Consider the following 16,868-nt stretch of genomic DNA (forward strand, 5'->3'; position numbering starts at 1 on the left):
CACTAGGTTACACAAAGTGTTAAACATGGAGGAACAATGGTTCATTGAGGCCTGAGCAGGAGGGCTTTATCGACACTCGTGGTCTTCCATTTTCCCGAGTTACCTAGATTTATGCCTAGTGACACCAACAGGAGGGCATGCTGGGGCCTTACACAGACCTCTTCCACCTTGAGTGTCTGGCAAAGCCTTGGGTTCTGCACCAATCCCTTCCTATCCAAAGGACTGTGGCTCTTGCTCTCTGGTGTCACAATTCTGCTAGACCCCAAGCCCTTCAGAACCCTCCAGCTCAGGGGCTAGCCCCTTGCACCACTGTGGCTCCGTTTCTATTTTTAGCACACTAGCCTGATCAGCGCTAGCATGGGTATGTCTACACAAGCCCGAAATTACACCTCCCTTTTCCAGTGTAAACATACCCCAAATCAGGGGGATGCTTCCTTTCGTCCACCCTCTGTGTATATGGGGAAGGGAATTAGTGACCTTGTGTATATATAATGGCGTTTGGTGTTTGCAAGACAAGGTATAATAATCACACTTCCAAATTGCAATGAACTGTGAAGTTCCTGTTTGGTGTGAGAGATGTTACTTGATGCACTCCCCTTGCCCATCCCTATCCCTACGCGTGCTGGCTTGGGAATATCACTGCTGTAGTGTCAGCTTTGAAGACACTTTTCACATGCACCACTTCTAGTCTTACGGTAAGTTAAAAGAAGCTACAGTACGTTGGGACATTAATACTCTATTACAGTGTTTGCATTTGCGTATTCAAAGCATTAACACTTAACAGACCAGTATATCCAGGACATTACTAGCACACTTCCCCCCCTGATACCGAGCAGTTGCACTGTCATCTCCCATAGCTACTTACGTTGCAGCTTTTTTTGTTAAAACTAAATTGGGAAGAAAGACTGATTCGGAACTTGTTTAATGGTCACTTTCTTGATAAAGGGTGTAGTGGGGTGTAGGCTTGGAGGGAGGAAGGTTTCTATGATGCAGGCAAGATCAGATGTTTTATCCAAAATCGGAATATGAATGGTGCTGGTCTTGGTGGCTGGCTGACCCTGAATTATGGTCAAAAGTGAGAGGGTGACGTTTCTCCTTCCTCACATTTTGGTTGAGGATTCCATTGATAAAGGGATTGGCCTCAAATATCTGGTTGTAGGGCTCTTCCATGGCATAGTTTTCATCTTGGGTAGTCCGCTCCTAGTTATCTTGAAGCACGTTCTTTAGTCTCTGTAATTATCTGTTATAACTCTGTAGCTTTTTATGAAGGCAGGAGTGAAATAAAAGTAGCTGCGATCGTTCCACAAACTCAAACTGAAAATTGACATCATTTAAATCAGACTTCTAATCTTAATTTTTGCTTAAAAATAAATCCATAAGAAAACTCTGTTGAGAAACTGCTACAGTTTACTTAGAAAGTGCACTTCTCCTACATAGGTCATAAGGATCCTATCTGTCTGAATCCTGGCTGCTCTTTCTTTCTTTGATCTGCAGAGTGACTGATGCTTTTCAGACATCAGTTGTAGGTACAGGAGGGTTTCATTGCATCTTCTTTCTTGGCCCCAGCTATTGTTCGAACAATGTGGAAGTAGCTATTTTACGGGATGTCTAGATTTAATTCCTGTAGTAACAGAACTGATAATAGGAAAGCGGGGGGGGGTGTAAAGCAGGAAGAGGGAGGGGGGGTGTACACCCTAACTTTCAGTACTCAGTGTTTCAAAAATATTACACTGCCAACCTGTCTCGTACAGATGTCTTTTGTTTAAAAAAAAAAACATGAATAAAGCTACTTTAAGGGAAATTACTGCTTTGTACAACCCCAAAGAGCTATGAGATCTTTGCTCACCAATCCTCATAAAACTTTTATTTGTCATGCCTTTTTGGTGGCGTTAGTATCACGATCTATTATAAATAAGGTGCATTTCATTGACTGATTTTAAAATGAAATTAGTAACTGGAAAAAATGGCCAGTATATTTTTTACACCTATCACAATTATAAACTACTGTATTCTGCCATTTACTTTCTAGAATCTAAAGAATATCTAAGTATAATCTAAAGTTCTCCTGTGAAATGCGGGCTGTGCAAACCCTTCCGTGGCTGGATCATTCTTGTGTTTTTATTTTAAGTACAAATAAATATGTGTTACAAATTTAAAAGTATGTAATTAGTAATTTGATATGTCAAATGGGGCCTTTTACGATGTGTTCACTCCCCCTGATGTTAGAACCTGGCTATGCCACTGGCTGTGGGCTTGGGCCAGGGATGAGGGGTTTGGGGTGCAGGAGGGGGGCTCCAGGCTGGGGGTTGGGGTGCGGGCTCTGGAGTGGGGCTGGGGATGAGGGATTTAAGGTGCAGTAAGGGGCTCAGGGCTGAGACGGGGGAGGTGTTGGGGGCTGCGGGGTGGAGGGAGTTTGGGTGCAGTAGGGGGCTCTGGGCTGGGGCAGGGAGTTGGGATGTGAGGAGGGCGAGGGCTCTGGCATGATGGGTTTGGATTGCAGGAGGGTTTCTGAATTAGGGGGTACTGGGCTGGGGCAGGGGGTTGGGGAGCCGGCAGGCTCCAGCTGGGGATGCGGGTTCTGGGGTGGGGCCAGGGAGGAGGGGTTTGGGGTGCAGAAGGGGGCTATGGGCTGGGATGTAGGTCCCAGTGATGCTTACTGCAGCTCCTGAAAGTGGCTGCCAGGTCCCTGCAGCCCCTAGGCAGCCAGGGAGGCTTCGCATGCTGCCCTCAGGCACCGCCCCCACAGCTCACAATGGTCACGGTTCCTGGCCAATGGGAGCTGCGGAGCCAGCCCTCGGGGCCAGGGCAGCATATGGAGCCTTCCTGGCTGCCAGGACCTGACAGCCACAAGGAGCCTGCCTTAGACCCGGGCCCCCTTCAGATCCGCCAGGGTCCCTTTTCGACCAGGCGTTCCAGTCGAAAACCAGCTGCCTGGCAACCCCAGCCTCATCGTTCACATGCAGGAGCCCCCCCGGCACAGCGCCCCTGTGGCCAAGCTGAGAGGTGGGGTAGGGATGGGACCCCTTGGCACAGCACCGCCCCCCCGTGGCCAGGCCGCTGGCACAGCACCCCACCAGGACCCACCCCCTGGTCCGTGGGCCCGGCTTGTCACCACTGTGCCCTGCGTGGGGCTGGTTCACACTGTGTCGGGCTGGAATGGGCCCAGGTCCGTGTCCCCGCAGGGCAGACACACCGGGGCCATACATCGAGTGGCAGATCCCTGCTCCAGCACCGAGCCCTGCAGGGACTCACAGCTACGCCCCGTGCCCTGGGGGCACCCCCAATGACTCGGCTCTGACATCACCCAGCCCTTACTGTCAGCCTGTGCAAAGCTAATGTGTCACATCTACACGCCTACCTGGTCCCAGCACTGACTGTGAGTCGGCTTTCCCCAGGGCAGATGGGGAGGAACCCTGGTGCAAGAGGATATTGGGGAATGCTGGGCTGGTGCCAACTGGCCAGGCTTCCCAGCCTTGTGTGACTCACGATTCCCCTCCTGGCTGGGATGCCAACACCCACCGAAAGCAGCAATTAGGGTGCGTTTGGCCTGAACACTCAGCTTGGCTCAGAGTGACAGGGCCAGGCAGGGAGCGGAACCCAGAAGCCCAACCCACCAGGCCCCACTCCCCTCCCAGCACTGGGGATAGAACCCAGGAGTCCTGGCTCTCAGCCCTTTGCTGTAACCACTAGTCCCCACTCCCCTCCCAGCACTGGGGATAGAACCCAGGAGTCCTGGCTCTCAGCCCTTTGCTGTAACCACTAGTCCCCACTCCCCTCCCATCACTGGGGATAGAACCCAGGAGTCCTGGCTCTCAGCTTCAGTCTCTTTGCTGTAAACCACTAGTCACCACTCCCCTCCCAGCACTGGTGGATAGAATGCAAGAGTACCTGCTCGCAGCCTTGGCTCTAACCACTAGTCACACTTCCCTCCAGCACTGGGCGATAGCACCCAGCGAGTCTGGGTCCCCAGTTCACCACATCACCGACTAATCCCCTCAGCACTGGGGATAGCCCAGGAGGTCCTGGGCCCCAGTTTCACCCACCACACGACGTAGATCCCATGAAAGTTTTGAACATTCCCAGCTCCCCCGCCCACCATTTACTCAAAACGCTGCCCCTTAAGGCGAGGCAGCCTTTAGAATGGGACACTCTCTCCCGCTTGGCGGGCTGTTCTCTATGCTCTGTGCAGGGGAAGGAAAGGGATTGGTAGAGTCCAGACGGCTCTCCCCTCTCTGTGCGCGGTTGGTTGGTATTGCCCGCAGAAGTTCCTGCGTTTGCAGGCCCGCTGGCGGTTCATCTCACCTCTGCTCTCCGCCGCGCTTTGGTATTGCCCCCTGGGGGCGTCTGGGTGCAGACCCGTCTGGCCCCCGTGGCCCTCCGCAGGTTTGGTATCGCCGCATTGGAGCCCGGCCAGTTTCCCCGGGAGAGACCATTCCATACCCTGGGCGGGGGAGGCTCGGAATCCGGATCAGGGGGGGATGCTCGGGGTTTCAGCGGCCTTAGGGCGGGGCTAAGCAGCAGGAGGAGGGGGGCATGGCAATGGCTGGGCCAGTGGCTACCCCCGACTCAGTCCCAGAAGTGCACCTGGGCATGATTTGAGGTTTGGCATGAGTGCAGTGGTGACTCCACTGGGCCCCAGGATGCCTGGGTCCTTGTGCACGCAGTCCCAGACGCCTGGGTCGCTCCTTGTGAAGCAGCCCCAGCGGGCTCCCGGACACCTGCGTCCTCGTGCACAGCAGTCCTGGACACCTGGGTCCTCCGTGTGCAAGCAGGCCCGGGGCCTCTGGACACCTGGGTCTTGTGCACGCAGTCCCAGACGCCTGCGGTCGCTCCGTTGTCAAGCAGCCCCAGGGGCTCCCCGCGACACCTGGGTCTTGTGCACGCAGTCTTGACGCCTGCGTCCTCTTGTGCAAGCAGCCCCAGGGGGCTCTTCTGGACACCTGGGCCTTGTTGCACGCAGGTCCCAGACGCCGTGGGGTCGCTCCTTGTGCAAGCAGCCCCAGGGGCTCCCCGGACACCTGCGTCCCTGCACGCGTTCCTGGACACCTGGGTTGCTCCTTGGCAGCAGCCCCGGGGCCCTCTGGACACCTGGGTTCCTGTGTGCACGCAGGTTCCCAGACGCCTGGGTCGGCTCCTTGTGCAAGCAGCCCCAGGGGCTCCCCGGACACCTGGGGTCCTTGTGCACGCAGTCTTGGACAGCCTGCCGTTCCTCCTTGTGGCAGAGCAAGCCCCAGGGGCCCTTTGGGACACCTGGTTCTTGTGCACGCAGGGTCCCAGACGCCTGGCGTCGCGTCCTTGTGCAAGAGCCCCAGGGGCTCCCTGGACAACCTGGGTTCCCTCGTGCACCGCAGTCCGTGGGACACTTGTTCCTCCTTGGTGAAAGCAGCCCCGGGGCGCTCTGGACACCTGGGTCCTTGTGCACGCAGTCCCAGATGCCTGGGCCCCTCCTCATGGAAGCAGCCCAGGGGCCCCCTGGACACCTGGGTCCTCGTACATGCAGTCCCGGACGCCTGGGTGCCTCCTTGTGCAAGCAGCCCAGGGGCCCCCTGGACGCCTGGGTCCTTGTGCACGCAGTCCTGGACGCCTGTGTCCCTCCTCGTGGAAGCAGCCCCAGGGGCCCCCTGGACACCTGGGTCCTTGTGCACGCAGTCCTGGATGCCTGGGTCCCTCCTCGTGCACACAATCCTGGACATCTGGGGCCCTCGTGCAAGCAGCCCTGGGGCCCTCTGGACACCTGGGTCCTTGTGCATGCAGTCCCGGACACCTGGGTCCCTCCTCGTGCAAGCAGCCCCAAGGGCCCCCGGACACCTGGGCCCTCATTGTGCACACAGGCCTGGAGGCCTGGGTTCCCTGAGCCAGGAATGGGCACAGCGGGGCTGGCTCAGTGCTGGATTGGGCCCCTCCCCAACCATCACCTGTCCTCTTCTTTAGATCCAGTAGGTTCAAAGTCTGGACCCTGATTTCTCACCTCTGGGCCCCCCCACAGCTGAGTCACCATGGTGAGTGTGGTCCCATCGGCTACCCCAGCCCCCATCCATTGCCCCCTGAGGGTGATCTGAGCCCCCCACTCCCCAGTAACTGCCCTGGGGTAACCGGATTTCTTCTTGTACACACAACCCCAGGGACACTGCATGCCTGGGTTCCTGGCCTCGTGCCCAATAGAGGGGCAGTCCCTCCCCAGTGACCTCCCAGGGGATTAGTATTACCCCCCAGGGGTGTCCCTGCCCCCTAGAACTGCCCCATGGGATCTGGTTTCCATATTCAGGGTTGTGGGTGCAATCGCATGGCCCCGACACCTGCCCTTGCTCAATCCCATAATGCACCTGGGTGGGAAGTGTGGTGTGAAGGCCTGGGGCAGCAACCACCCCTCCCCATTTACACAGCCCCCTCCCCCCCAGCACGGCCGTCTGAAGGTGAAGACAACGGAGGAGCAGGCCGAGGCCAAGCGCCTGGAGCGGGAGAAGAAGCTACGTCAATACGCAGCCGCCACAACAGCCATCTTTGAGAAGGTGAGATGGGCTGGGGGCAGGTGGGGGGAGCAGGCTTCCTGCTGACCTTTCACCCCTGACCCTTGCGCTCAGCATGGCACTTTACGCTTGGCCACTGCACATTGACCTTTGACCCCATGGCCTTTCCCTCTGTGTGGTCAGGCTGTGCTGTAACCGTTGACCCCTGACTTTACACTATGCCTTGTGTGGATTGGCTGTGCAGTGATCCTTGAACCCTGACCTTCCCCATCATGGTGATTGGGGAGCATGCGGACCTTTGAACCTTGACCTTTCTTCCAGCGGGTGCCCCCTTAGCCTGGATCCCTCCTGGTCAGAGTGACCTTTGACCTGACACCCCCCAAACCAGAGAGGAAGATATCTCTGTCCATTGACGTTGCCCCACTGATGTTGTTTGTCACCCCAGAACTCTTCCCCTCTGAGTCATGAGTAATTAAGGTGCAACCTTTGATCTCTGACCTCTCCCCACACCTGGAGATGGTTGGATGAGTGTGTGACCCTAGCGCCCCGGCCGTTCCCCTCTGGGCCAGAAGCAGTTGGGTGTTCGATGGCCTTTGATCTGTATCTAGGGTGACCTCTGACCCTGCTGTAGTCCCATTGGGTGACTGGAGGTAGCTGAGGTTGAAGAATTGGGTCAGTGTTAACCCTGGACTTTCTTCTGGCTCGTGAGTGGTCGCGACACGTTACGCCCTTTGGCCTTTGACCCTTGACCAGAAGCCGATGTGGTCAGGTGTCCTTTGACCACTGCCTGTTGTTGGCATGTGCAGGTAGAATAGTTGCCCTTTGACCCCTGACCTCTGATATTTCACCCCACTGCGGGAGGTACATTGATGTGAATGGTGACCCCTGACCCTTTGATCCTTTGCTGGGTGAGATAGGGTGGCTCTGGGTGGGGGTGACGTGACCTTTGACCCTCTGACCTTTCCCCTCCCCAGAGAAAGACAGGGCAGCTGGACAAAGAGGCGCTGGAGCTGACCAATCAGATCTTGGGGGTCAACCCCGACTTTGCCACCCTCTGGAACTTCCGCCGGGAGATCATCCTCCGCCTGGAGCAGGAGGGGTGAGAGGGGTCTGGAGGGGCAGGGGAGGGGAGTCTAGGGGGAGAGGGGCAAGGAAGGAAGGGATGGAGGGGGAGGGATGGGGGAGCTGGGAAGTGGGGTATAGAGGATGAGGGGTAGAGGGGGGGCCTGAAGGTAAGGGGAGTAGTTCGGGGGGTTGCAGGGAACCTGGAGGAGGGGGAGTCTTGGGGTCCATATGGGATTGACTGTGGTTTGGCAGAGTCACTGTCTCTTACCCCCCAGTGGCAGGTCTCCGGTGGGGGTCAGTTTGGGATTCTGAGGGGGGGGCAGCTCTGACCCCCCCCCCGGCAGGTCTCCAGGGGGCTCAGTTTGGGATTGGGGGGATCCTCAGCTCTGATCCCTCAGTGGCAGGTCCCCAGGGGGCTCAGTTTGGGGTTGGGGGCTCCTCGGCTCTGACCCCCACCCCCAGTGGCAGATCCCCAGGGGAGTCCCCAGCTCTGACCCACCCCCCATGGCAGGTCCTCCGAAGAGATGCAGTCGCTGTGCCGCAGGGAGCTCTCATTCCTGGAGTCCTGCCTGCGGGTCAACCCCAAGTCGTACGGGACGTGGCACCACCGCTGCTGGGTGATGGAGCACATCCCCCACCCTGACTGGGCCCGTGAGCTGGAGCTGTGCGCCAAGTTCCTGGAGATCGACGAGCGCAACTGTGAGCTGGGCCCCGGACTCCCAACCCCAGATCCCCACAAAATCCCCTCACTCCCGATCCCTGCCCAAAACAAAACCCCTGACCTCTGACCCTGGATCCCCCAGATCCCCCTGACATCTAACCTCAGATCCATCCCGGATTCCCCCAACCTCTGACCCAAGGTCCACCCCCAAACTCCTTACCTCTGTCCCCAGGTCTACCCCGAAACTGCCATACCTCTGACCCCGGGTCCATCTCCAACCTCTGAGCCCAGATCCCCCCAAAACTCCAAATCTCTGACCTCAAATCCTCCTGAACCCCTCACCTCTGACCCCAGATCCATCTCCTGACCACCCCTGCCCTGACCCCAGATCAACCCCAAACCCCAGTGCCCTGACCCCCAATCCACTCCGGCCTTTTGACTGCAGATCCACCCCCTGAAAACCCCCAGACCTCTGACCCCAGATCCACCTCTGAGCCTTACTGTCCTTACCTCTAACCCTGGATCCACCCCCAAACCCCTCCTTCCCTGACCTCTGACCCCAGATCCACCCACATATCCTCTGACCCCAGATCCAATCCCACCCCCCAACCTCTGACCCCAGATCAATCTCAAAATCCTGTTGCCTTTACCTTTAACCTCAGATCCACCCTGAACCCCCAGAGTCTCGCTCCCCTGACCTCTAGCCCCACCTGTGACCCCCAAGCCCTGGCGTCCCTCCAGCTCACACCCGCAGGTGCTGGGGTGGTGTGGGCGGTGGGGGCAGTGGGGATCCCACTCTCTGACCACCTGCTCTCTGTTGATCCCGCAGTTCACTGCTGGGATTACCGGCGCTTTGTGGTGCAGCGCGCCCAGGTGTCGGCGGCGGACGAGCTGCACTTCACCGACCGCCTCATCACCCGCAACTTCTCCAACTACTCGTCCTGGCACTACCGCAGCCGCCTGCTACCCCTGCTTCACCCCGACCCCCAGCAGCCGGGCCGCCCCACTGAGGCCGTGCTGCTCAAAGGTCAGGGCGCCGGGCGGGGGCTGGAAGCCAAGACCCCTGGGTTCTCTCCCTGGCTTGGGGAGGGGAGGGGAGTCTAGTGGTTGGGGGCAGTGCTGGGAGCCAGAACTCCTGGGTTCTCTCCTTGGCTCTGCGAGGGGAGTGGGGCTAGAGTGAGCAGGCTGGGAGCCAGGGCTCCTGGGTTCCTTGCCAGCCAGTGGCCCAGCCCAGGAGTGGAGTCATTCCTGGTGAAGGGCCCCACCTGCTTGGAGAGATGCCTGAGCCTCTGCCCTGCCCTGCCCTGAGCTTAGCAGAGATGCCGTTCCTGGAAGCTTGACCCAGTTGGGACATCGCTGATGGGTTCTGCATGCCGGAGGAGGCACTGGCCTCACCCGGCTCCCTGCTGGCCTTGGCACGAGTTCCCCAGCTGAGCGCCTCCGGCCTCAGAGACTGGGACAGCACCTGGGAACCTGCCCTGGGGCGACTGTGCCTCAGACAGCTCATGGGGAGGGCCAGGAAAGCATCCTGGGGCTGGATTGGGGCCAGCACCCTCTAGAGAGCACAGGCCCTGTGTCCCATTCCCTGCCCCCCTGAGCCAGCTGGTCCCTGCCCTGGGCCCAGATTGGGGCCAGTGCCCCCCAGAGGAGAAAGGTCCAGCGCCTTGTCCCCTACCTTGCTTTCTTCTCTTGTCCTGCCAGAGCTGGAGCTGGTGCAAAACGCTTTCTTCACCGACCCCAATGACCAGAGTGCCTGGTTCTACCATCGCTGGCTGCTGGGCAGAGGTAGGCGCCTCCCTGCTGGCCATGTGACAGAACGGTACCCGAGTACTGGAGGGGGCAGGGACTCATCCCGTAATACTCAGCCACTCTTTGGCGGGCCAAGGAGAGATTCCATCTGGAGTATCATCCAGGGCACCTGGCTGTAGAGACCAACTCTGGACTATACTCCATTGGTACCTAAGTACTGTGAGCAACAATAGCCGTCTGGGGTACCTCACACTGTGTGCGCAGCCCCCAGCTACACACCAGTGGTGGCCAGTTACTGCGTGCTGAAGGGTAATGCCCCCCCTGGAGTATTGTCCAGTGGTGCCTGTGTATTCTTTTGCTCTAGGTCGGTCCCTGCAGTATGACTGCATGATACCTGAGTACTGCATGGGGCAAGGAAGCCATATCCCTTAAGGTATGGGCCAGCAATACACAATTACTGTTTAGCGAGGAGAGAGTATTGTCTGATGGTAGGAGATCCACGAGGCTCTACTCAGGATGATACCGGAGTATACTGTGCTGTGGGTGCACAGCTCCTATTGTTACCCAGGTACTGAGTGCATTGGGGTAATAACACCCGGGGGTATAGTACAGCAGGACTCAGTTTGTAATACCGGGTTACAATCGGCTAATACCCAAGTATTGGATGGTGTAAGGAAATATCCTTGTGAAGGGTAGACCGCTGATACCCAAGTACTGCTCAATGCGGGAGAATTGTCCCATGGTAACTGAGTACTTGGGAGACCCTTCCCTGGAGTATACTGCAGTGGCATCCAGGTACAGTAACTCCTCACTTAAAGTCGCCCCGGTTAACGTTTCGTTGTTCTGTTGCTGATCAGTTGCAGAACATGCTCGTTTAAAGTTGCGCAATGCTCCCTTATAACCTTGTTTAGCAGCCGCCTGCTTTGTCCACTGCTTAAGAACATAAGAACGGCCGTTCTGGGTCAGACCAAAGGTCCATCTAGCCCAGTATCTGTCTACTGACAGTGGCCAATGCCAGGTGCCCCAGAGGGATTGAACCTAACAGGCAATGATCAAGTGATCTCTCTCCTGCTGTCCATCTCCACCCTCTGACAAACAGAGGCTAGGGACACCATTCGCTTACCCATCTGAGCTAATAGGCGCATTTATGGACTTAAACACTGAATTTATCGCAGTCTCTTAATAAAACCCTGTTGTAGTCCAGGCCTCCACACACTCCTTTAGGCAAGGAGGTTTCCACAAGTGAACTGTGTGCTGCGTGAAGAAGAACTTCTTTTATTTGTTTTAAAGCCTGCTGCCCATTAATTTCATCTGGTGGCCCCCTAGTTCCTAATTACGGGAACAAGTAATAACTTTGCCTTAACTTCAGCATCAACTCATGATTTCTATACCTCATCATATCCCCCCTTAAGTTCTACTCTTTTTTCCAAGCTGAAAAGTTCTAGCTCTTAATTTATCTCTCGCTCATATGGGACTGTTCCAAAACCCCTAATCATTTTAGTCGCCCTTCTCTGAACCTTTCTAGTGGCTGGTATATCTCTTTTGAGAGGAGGAGACGCACATCTGTACGGCAGTTTTCAAGATTTGGGCGTACCATGATTATATATAAGGGCAGGAAAGATAGCTCTCGTCTTATTCTCTACCCCTTTTTAATGATTCCTAAGCATCCTGTTTGCTTTTTTGACTTGCCGCTGCAGACTGCGTGGAGCATCTTCAGAGAACTATCCATGGGGGGGAACTCCAAGATCTAATTTTTTCCTGATGCCGTTGTAGCTTAATTAGCTCCCATTGTAATGTATGTATAACGTTGGGGGTATTTTTTCAAATGTGCATTACTTTACGTTGTCCACATTAAATTTCATTTGGCCATTTTGTTGGCCTCCAATCACTTAGTTTTGTGAGATCTTTTTGAAGTTCTTCACAAGTCGCTTTGGGATGTGTTACTTAACTAATCTTGAGCAGTTTAGTATCATCTGCAAACTTTGGCCACCCTCACTGTTTACCCCTTTCTGACTGACTCTTGGGGAACAGCCAACTAGTTACCGCCCTCTCCATTTCTGAAAATTTACCATTTATTCTACCCTTTGTTCCCTGTCTTTTAACCAATTCTCAATTCCTCTTATCCCATGACAACTTAATTTACATAAGAGCCTTTGGTGAGGGACCTTCTCGAAGGCTTTCTGGAAATCTAAGTAAACTACGTCCACTGGATCCCCCTTGTCCACATGTTTGTTGACCCCCTTCAAAAAACTCTAATAGACCTGGTCTGCACTTGTCCCTGGAATCTAACCCCCTCACCCCATTTACATTAATTCATATGGGGAAATTGGATTTGTTTAACATCATTTCGCTTACAGTCACATTTTTCAGGAACAGAACTACAGCGTTAAGCGAGGAGTTGCTGTATAGTAGAGTGTTACTACATAGTCCAGGGTTGGTATACTGCATCGATACCCCAGTACTGCATGCAGAACAGTAGTACCAGCCTGGGGGATAATGCAGCTCTTACACAAATATTGTATGAAATCTGCTATGTCCCCAGAGTTCAATGAGATACCCGAGTACTGTGTAGAGTATAGGTGAGTGTTTGCTGTGATGTATTTGAGTACTGCTTGGTACGGCAGGGCTGCTTCCTCAAAACGGCCCCTTAATGTTATCTGAGTATTGTGTGGTGCTGGCTTTACTCAAGTGCTGAGTAATATTGCTCCAGGGTTTCCTCTAGTGATACTCAAGTACTGCATGATCCATGGAACTGTCTCCTGGTGGTACCTAAGTACTGGTTAGTACTGGCGAGGAAGATCACTGCAGGGTGTTGTCCGTTTGACCCACGTGCTGTGTGATGCATGTAGATTCCTCCCCGAAAGTACCCCATGATGGTACCTGAGTAACCCTATAGCACTGGTGACATTGTAACACTGACTCACAGGGCATTGTGCAATGATACTGGAGTATTATATGAGTCTTTGAGATCTCCCCTGAGCATACCCTAACAGTGCCCCACTGCCCGTATAGCATGGAGGATACTCAAGTTCTCAAAAAGAACAGGAGTACTTGTGGCACCTTAGAGACTAACATTTATTTGAGCATAAGCTATCGGGGGCTACAGCCCACTTCATCAGATGTATGCAGTGGAAAATACAGTAGGACGATATAGATATATATACACACACAGAGAGAAATAGGGGGGAGGGATAGCTCAGTGGTTTGAGCATTGGCCTGCTAAACCCAGGGTTGTGAGTTCAACCTTTGAGGGGGCCATTTGGGGATTTAGTTGGGAATTGGTCCTTCTTTGAGCAGAGGGTTGGACTAGATGACCTCCTGAGGTCCATTCCAACCCTGACAGTCTGTGATTTAATATGAAACAGTGGGTGTTACCAAACACACACTAATGAGAGTGATCGGTTAAGGTGAGTTATTACCAGCAGGAGAGGAAAAAAACTTTTTGTAGTGATAATCAAAATGGTCCATTTGCAGCAGTTGACAAGAAGTTGTGAGGAACAGTGGGGCGAGGGGAATAAGTTCTCAGTAACGTACTGCAGGGGATTGGCCAGTGGTACTAGAGTTCTATGCAAAGCATAGAGCTGTCTCCCCCAGGCGGCACCCGAGTACTGCTACTCGAAGCACTGAGTAACGTTACTCCAGGACATGATCCAATGATACCACGTGGTGCATGGGGATCCCCTCACCCAAGCATACCCTGAAGGTACCTGAGTACCGCACAGCACTGAGAAATGTTACTCCAGGACTTGGTCCCATGACACTGACCCCCCCTCCCCTTCTCTCCCCGCAGCCGAGCCAGAGCCGACTATCCTGTGTGTCTACGTGAGCCGAGAGGACTCCTCGCTGGCGGTGGCTTTCTCCCAGCCCGTGGTGGTGAGTACCCATGAGCCAGGGTGGAGAGTTGCAGTGCTAACTCGGGGCTTACGAGTGTCTCCTCCGGCAGGTGACTCCAGGATCCTGCGACCTGCTGCTCTTCGCAGACGAGGCCCCACTGGCAGTGAATTGGCGCACACCTGACGGGAGAAACTGCCCTGGCCTCATGTGGGTATCCTCCCAGACACCTGGGTTCTCGCCCACTTGGGGAGGGGAATGGAGTCTAGTGGGTTAGAGTGGGAGGGTGACGGGGCCTGGGACCCAGGACTCCTGGGTTCTCTAGGAGGGGAGTGAGGTCTACTGGCTAGAACTTTTTTCCTTGACCACCTCCACCCTAGCTGTGCGACCTGCCCGCCTCGGCCCTCAATGAGCACTGGCCCCAGCACACCTTCCGGGTGCACTGGGCGGGCGGGCAGTCCCAGAAGGAGTGTGTTCTCTTCAAAGGTAACCAGACACCCCCCCCAACACCCTGAAAATCCTCCCCCCACCGCCCTGACACTCTACCTCTGCCCTCCAGGCCGCAGCGATGGCTGGTGCCGGGACTCTGTCACCGAGGAGCAGATGTTCAGGTAGGGGACCCCAGCCCCCACCTTCGGTCATCTGCCTCAGAGGCCCCACCTCCTGGAGGGAAGTCCTGCCTACTCCCCCCAGAAGCTCCACTCCTTGCAAAGTAGCCCCTTTCCCTAGTGTGCATGTTCTAGACAGGCCCCGCCCCGCCATCAGAATGGCCCCGCCTCCAGTCTGTCCAAGTAGCCCCACCCCCAGTGTGTTCCAGACAGGCTCCGCCCCTAAAGAGCAGCTCTGTCTCTTTCCATTTGAGACTAGCACTGCCTCTCAGATAAAGCACACCTCCTGATTGTGTGTAGGTGGATAGGCTCCACCCTCTGGGGGTTCCCACCCCCCCTTGAAGTGCATGTTTCACACTAGGCCCCATCCCTTGAGTATCTTTAATAAAACACCGCCTCCCCCCCCCCCCCCCCATGGTGGATAGTCAGAGCTAGTTCCAACCTCACCATTTGAGTGCAGCGCAGCCCTCCCTCCCCCAGGATGGGCCCTGGTCCCACCCATCTCAAGTGCTGGCCAGCCCCCTAACCTCCCACCTCCCACCCAGGTGCGAGCTCTCCGTGGAGAAGTCGACTGTGCTGCAGTCAGAACTGGAGTCCTGTAAGGAGCTGCAGGCCCTGGAGCCAGAGAACAAGTGTAGGTATCTCCCGGACACCTGGGTTCTCTCCCAGCTCTGAGAGGAGAGCAGGGTCTGGTGGTTAAAGCGCAGGGGGCTGAGTGCCAGGACTCCTGGGTTCTCTCTGTCTCTGCAGGGTGTCTCCTCACCATCATCCTCCTCATGCGGGCCCTGGACCCGCTGGTGTATGAATGTGAGACCCTCAGCTACTTTGACACCCTGAAGGTGAGGGGAGGGGGGGAGAGGAAGGGGGATCTTTGGGGGAGGGGGGCTCGGAGCTGCACTTCCCAGCCCCCCAACCCTGTCTCTCTGCCCCCCCAGGCCGCTGACCCCATGCGCTCGGCCTATCTGGACGACCTGCGCAGCAGATTCCTGGTGGAGAACAGCATCCTGCGGATGGAGTACGCCGAGGCCAGAGTGGTGGACCTGTCCGGCCGGGTACGGGCTGGGGGCGGGGCCAGGAGAACAAAGAACAGGGGCAAGAGAGGACTAGTGGGCGGCGCTGAGAACAGGGAGTGGCAGGGGGTGGAACTAGAGGATTGATGGAGGGGTGAGCACCAATGAGTGAGGCCAAATGGGAAGTGGGCGGTACTAGAGGGGGCAGAGGGTGTGGCAATTTAAGGGGGTAGGCAGGAGGTGAAGCTAGGGGAGGAGTAGGAGCAGGGGACAGGGGTGGAGCTAAGAGAACAGGGGTGGGGCCAGAAAGGCAGGGGGCGGAGCCAGGAGGCTGAATGTGTAGGAGGGGACAGCAGGGATGGAGCTGATGAAAAGTGGGTGGAGCCAGATGAGATGGAGGAATAGAGGGTGGGGCCAAGTAGGTGGGTGGGGCTGAGGAGCAAAGACCTCCTCCCTCCAGCTCTCTCTGCCCCCCAGGGCCTGACTGTCCTCTGCCACCTGGAGCAGCTGCTGCTTGTCACCCACCTGAACCTGGCGGGGAACCGGCTGCGCCGCCTCCCTCCTGCCCTGGCCATGCTGCGCTGCCTCGAGGTGAGAGACCCTGGAGAAGGGAGGGACCCAGGCATCCGGGCGCCCAACCTCCTCCCCCGGTCTAACCACTATCCCCACCCCTGGAGCGGGGAGGGCCCCAGGCTGGTCTCACCGCTAGGCCCCCCCACTGCCCAGGAGCAGATGGAGGGACCCAGGTTTCCGGTGGTGGGGTAGGGGCGGCATGTCACTGATTCTCTCTGTCCCCAGGTGCTGGAGCTGGATGGGAACCAGATTGAGACCCTGGAGGGGCTACCCCCCCTCCCTCGCCTGGAGGAGCTCTCAGCCTGCAGCAACCGTATCCTCCAGCCCCCCCTGCATGGGGCAGGGAGCCCCCACGGGCAGCGGGGGAAGGGCAGTGGGGGAGGGGAGAAAGTAGAGGGGGTGGAGGAGGGGCAGAGGAGGACTGGGATGGGGGGAGCTCTGGGGAGTTGGGCCCCTCTAGCCATTGCACCCTCCTTGACTCTGCTGCTCCTCACCCACCCCCAGGCATCCAGCGACCTTCCAACCTGCGACCTTTGGCCTCCTTCCCCAAGCTCCGCCTCCTGGCCCTGCGGGGGAACCCCCTGGGTGACCTCCCCGATGCCCAATCAGAGCTGGCGGCTCTGCTGCCCCGTGTGGAGATCGCCCTCGCCTGATTGGCTGGGAGAGGCTGGCCCCGCCCCCTTCCCTCCCCCGCTCGCCAATAATTTATTGGACCTGGGAAATAAAAGGTTAAAAACATCCTGGTGTGAATTGAGTCAGTGGGTGCCCCTCACTCCCGACCTGCAGCCCCCCCATCCATCGCCCCCCACAGCTCTGCTGGTGCCCCCCCACGCCCTGCCGGGGCCCCTCACTCCTGACCCGCAGCCCCCCCATCCATCGCCCCCCACAGCTCTGCTGGTGCCCC

General features: G+C 56.6%; 1 protein-coding gene across 4 annotated transcripts in view; it reads left to right on the forward strand.

Moving 5' to 3' along the window:
• The first annotated feature begins 4,307 nt into the window (after positions 1 to 4,307).
• The window catches only part of RABGGTA (Rab geranylgeranyltransferase subunit alpha), a 33,903-nt gene continuing 21,342 nt past the window's right edge, over positions 4,308 to 16,868 (forward strand). Inside the window, exons 1-17 of one of the 4 annotated variants that reach the window (XM_075061309.1) lie at positions 4,308 to 4,383; positions 5,932 to 5,999; positions 6,384 to 6,509; positions 7,442 to 7,566; positions 8,044 to 8,231; positions 9,023 to 9,220; positions 9,895 to 9,978; positions 13,733 to 13,815; positions 13,886 to 13,987; positions 14,154 to 14,259; positions 14,333 to 14,384; positions 14,927 to 15,015; positions 15,132 to 15,220; positions 15,317 to 15,433; positions 15,869 to 15,982; positions 16,190 to 16,277; positions 16,469 to 16,692. In XM_075061309.1, the coding sequence (XP_074917410.1) occupies positions 5,997 to 5,999; positions 6,384 to 6,509; positions 7,442 to 7,566; positions 8,044 to 8,231; positions 9,023 to 9,220; positions 9,895 to 9,978; positions 13,733 to 13,815; positions 13,886 to 13,987; positions 14,154 to 14,259; positions 14,333 to 14,384; positions 14,927 to 15,015; positions 15,132 to 15,220; positions 15,317 to 15,433; positions 15,869 to 15,982; positions 16,190 to 16,277; positions 16,469 to 16,617 (1,713 nt within the window). In that variant the 5' untranslated portion in view covers positions 4,308 to 4,383; positions 5,932 to 5,996 and the 3' untranslated portion in view covers positions 16,618 to 16,692. Of the gene's footprint in view, positions 4,384 to 5,931; positions 6,000 to 6,383; positions 6,510 to 7,168; positions 7,274 to 7,441; positions 7,567 to 8,043; positions 8,232 to 9,022; positions 9,221 to 9,894; positions 9,979 to 13,732; positions 13,816 to 13,885; positions 13,988 to 14,153; positions 14,260 to 14,332; positions 14,385 to 14,926; positions 15,016 to 15,131; positions 15,221 to 15,316; positions 15,434 to 15,868; positions 15,983 to 16,189; positions 16,278 to 16,468; positions 16,702 to 16,868 lie in introns of those variants that run through there. The other 3 variants (XM_075061311.1, XM_075061310.1, XM_032804697.2) reach the window with 3 other exon arrangements.

The sequence above is a fragment of the Chelonoidis abingdonii genome, unplaced genomic scaffold (assembly GCF_003597395.2).
Source record: "Chelonoidis abingdonii isolate Lonesome George unplaced genomic scaffold, CheloAbing_2.0 scaffold0004, whole genome shotgun sequence".
Lineage (NCBI taxonomy): Eukaryota > Metazoa > Chordata > Testudines > Testudinidae > Chelonoidis > Chelonoidis abingdonii.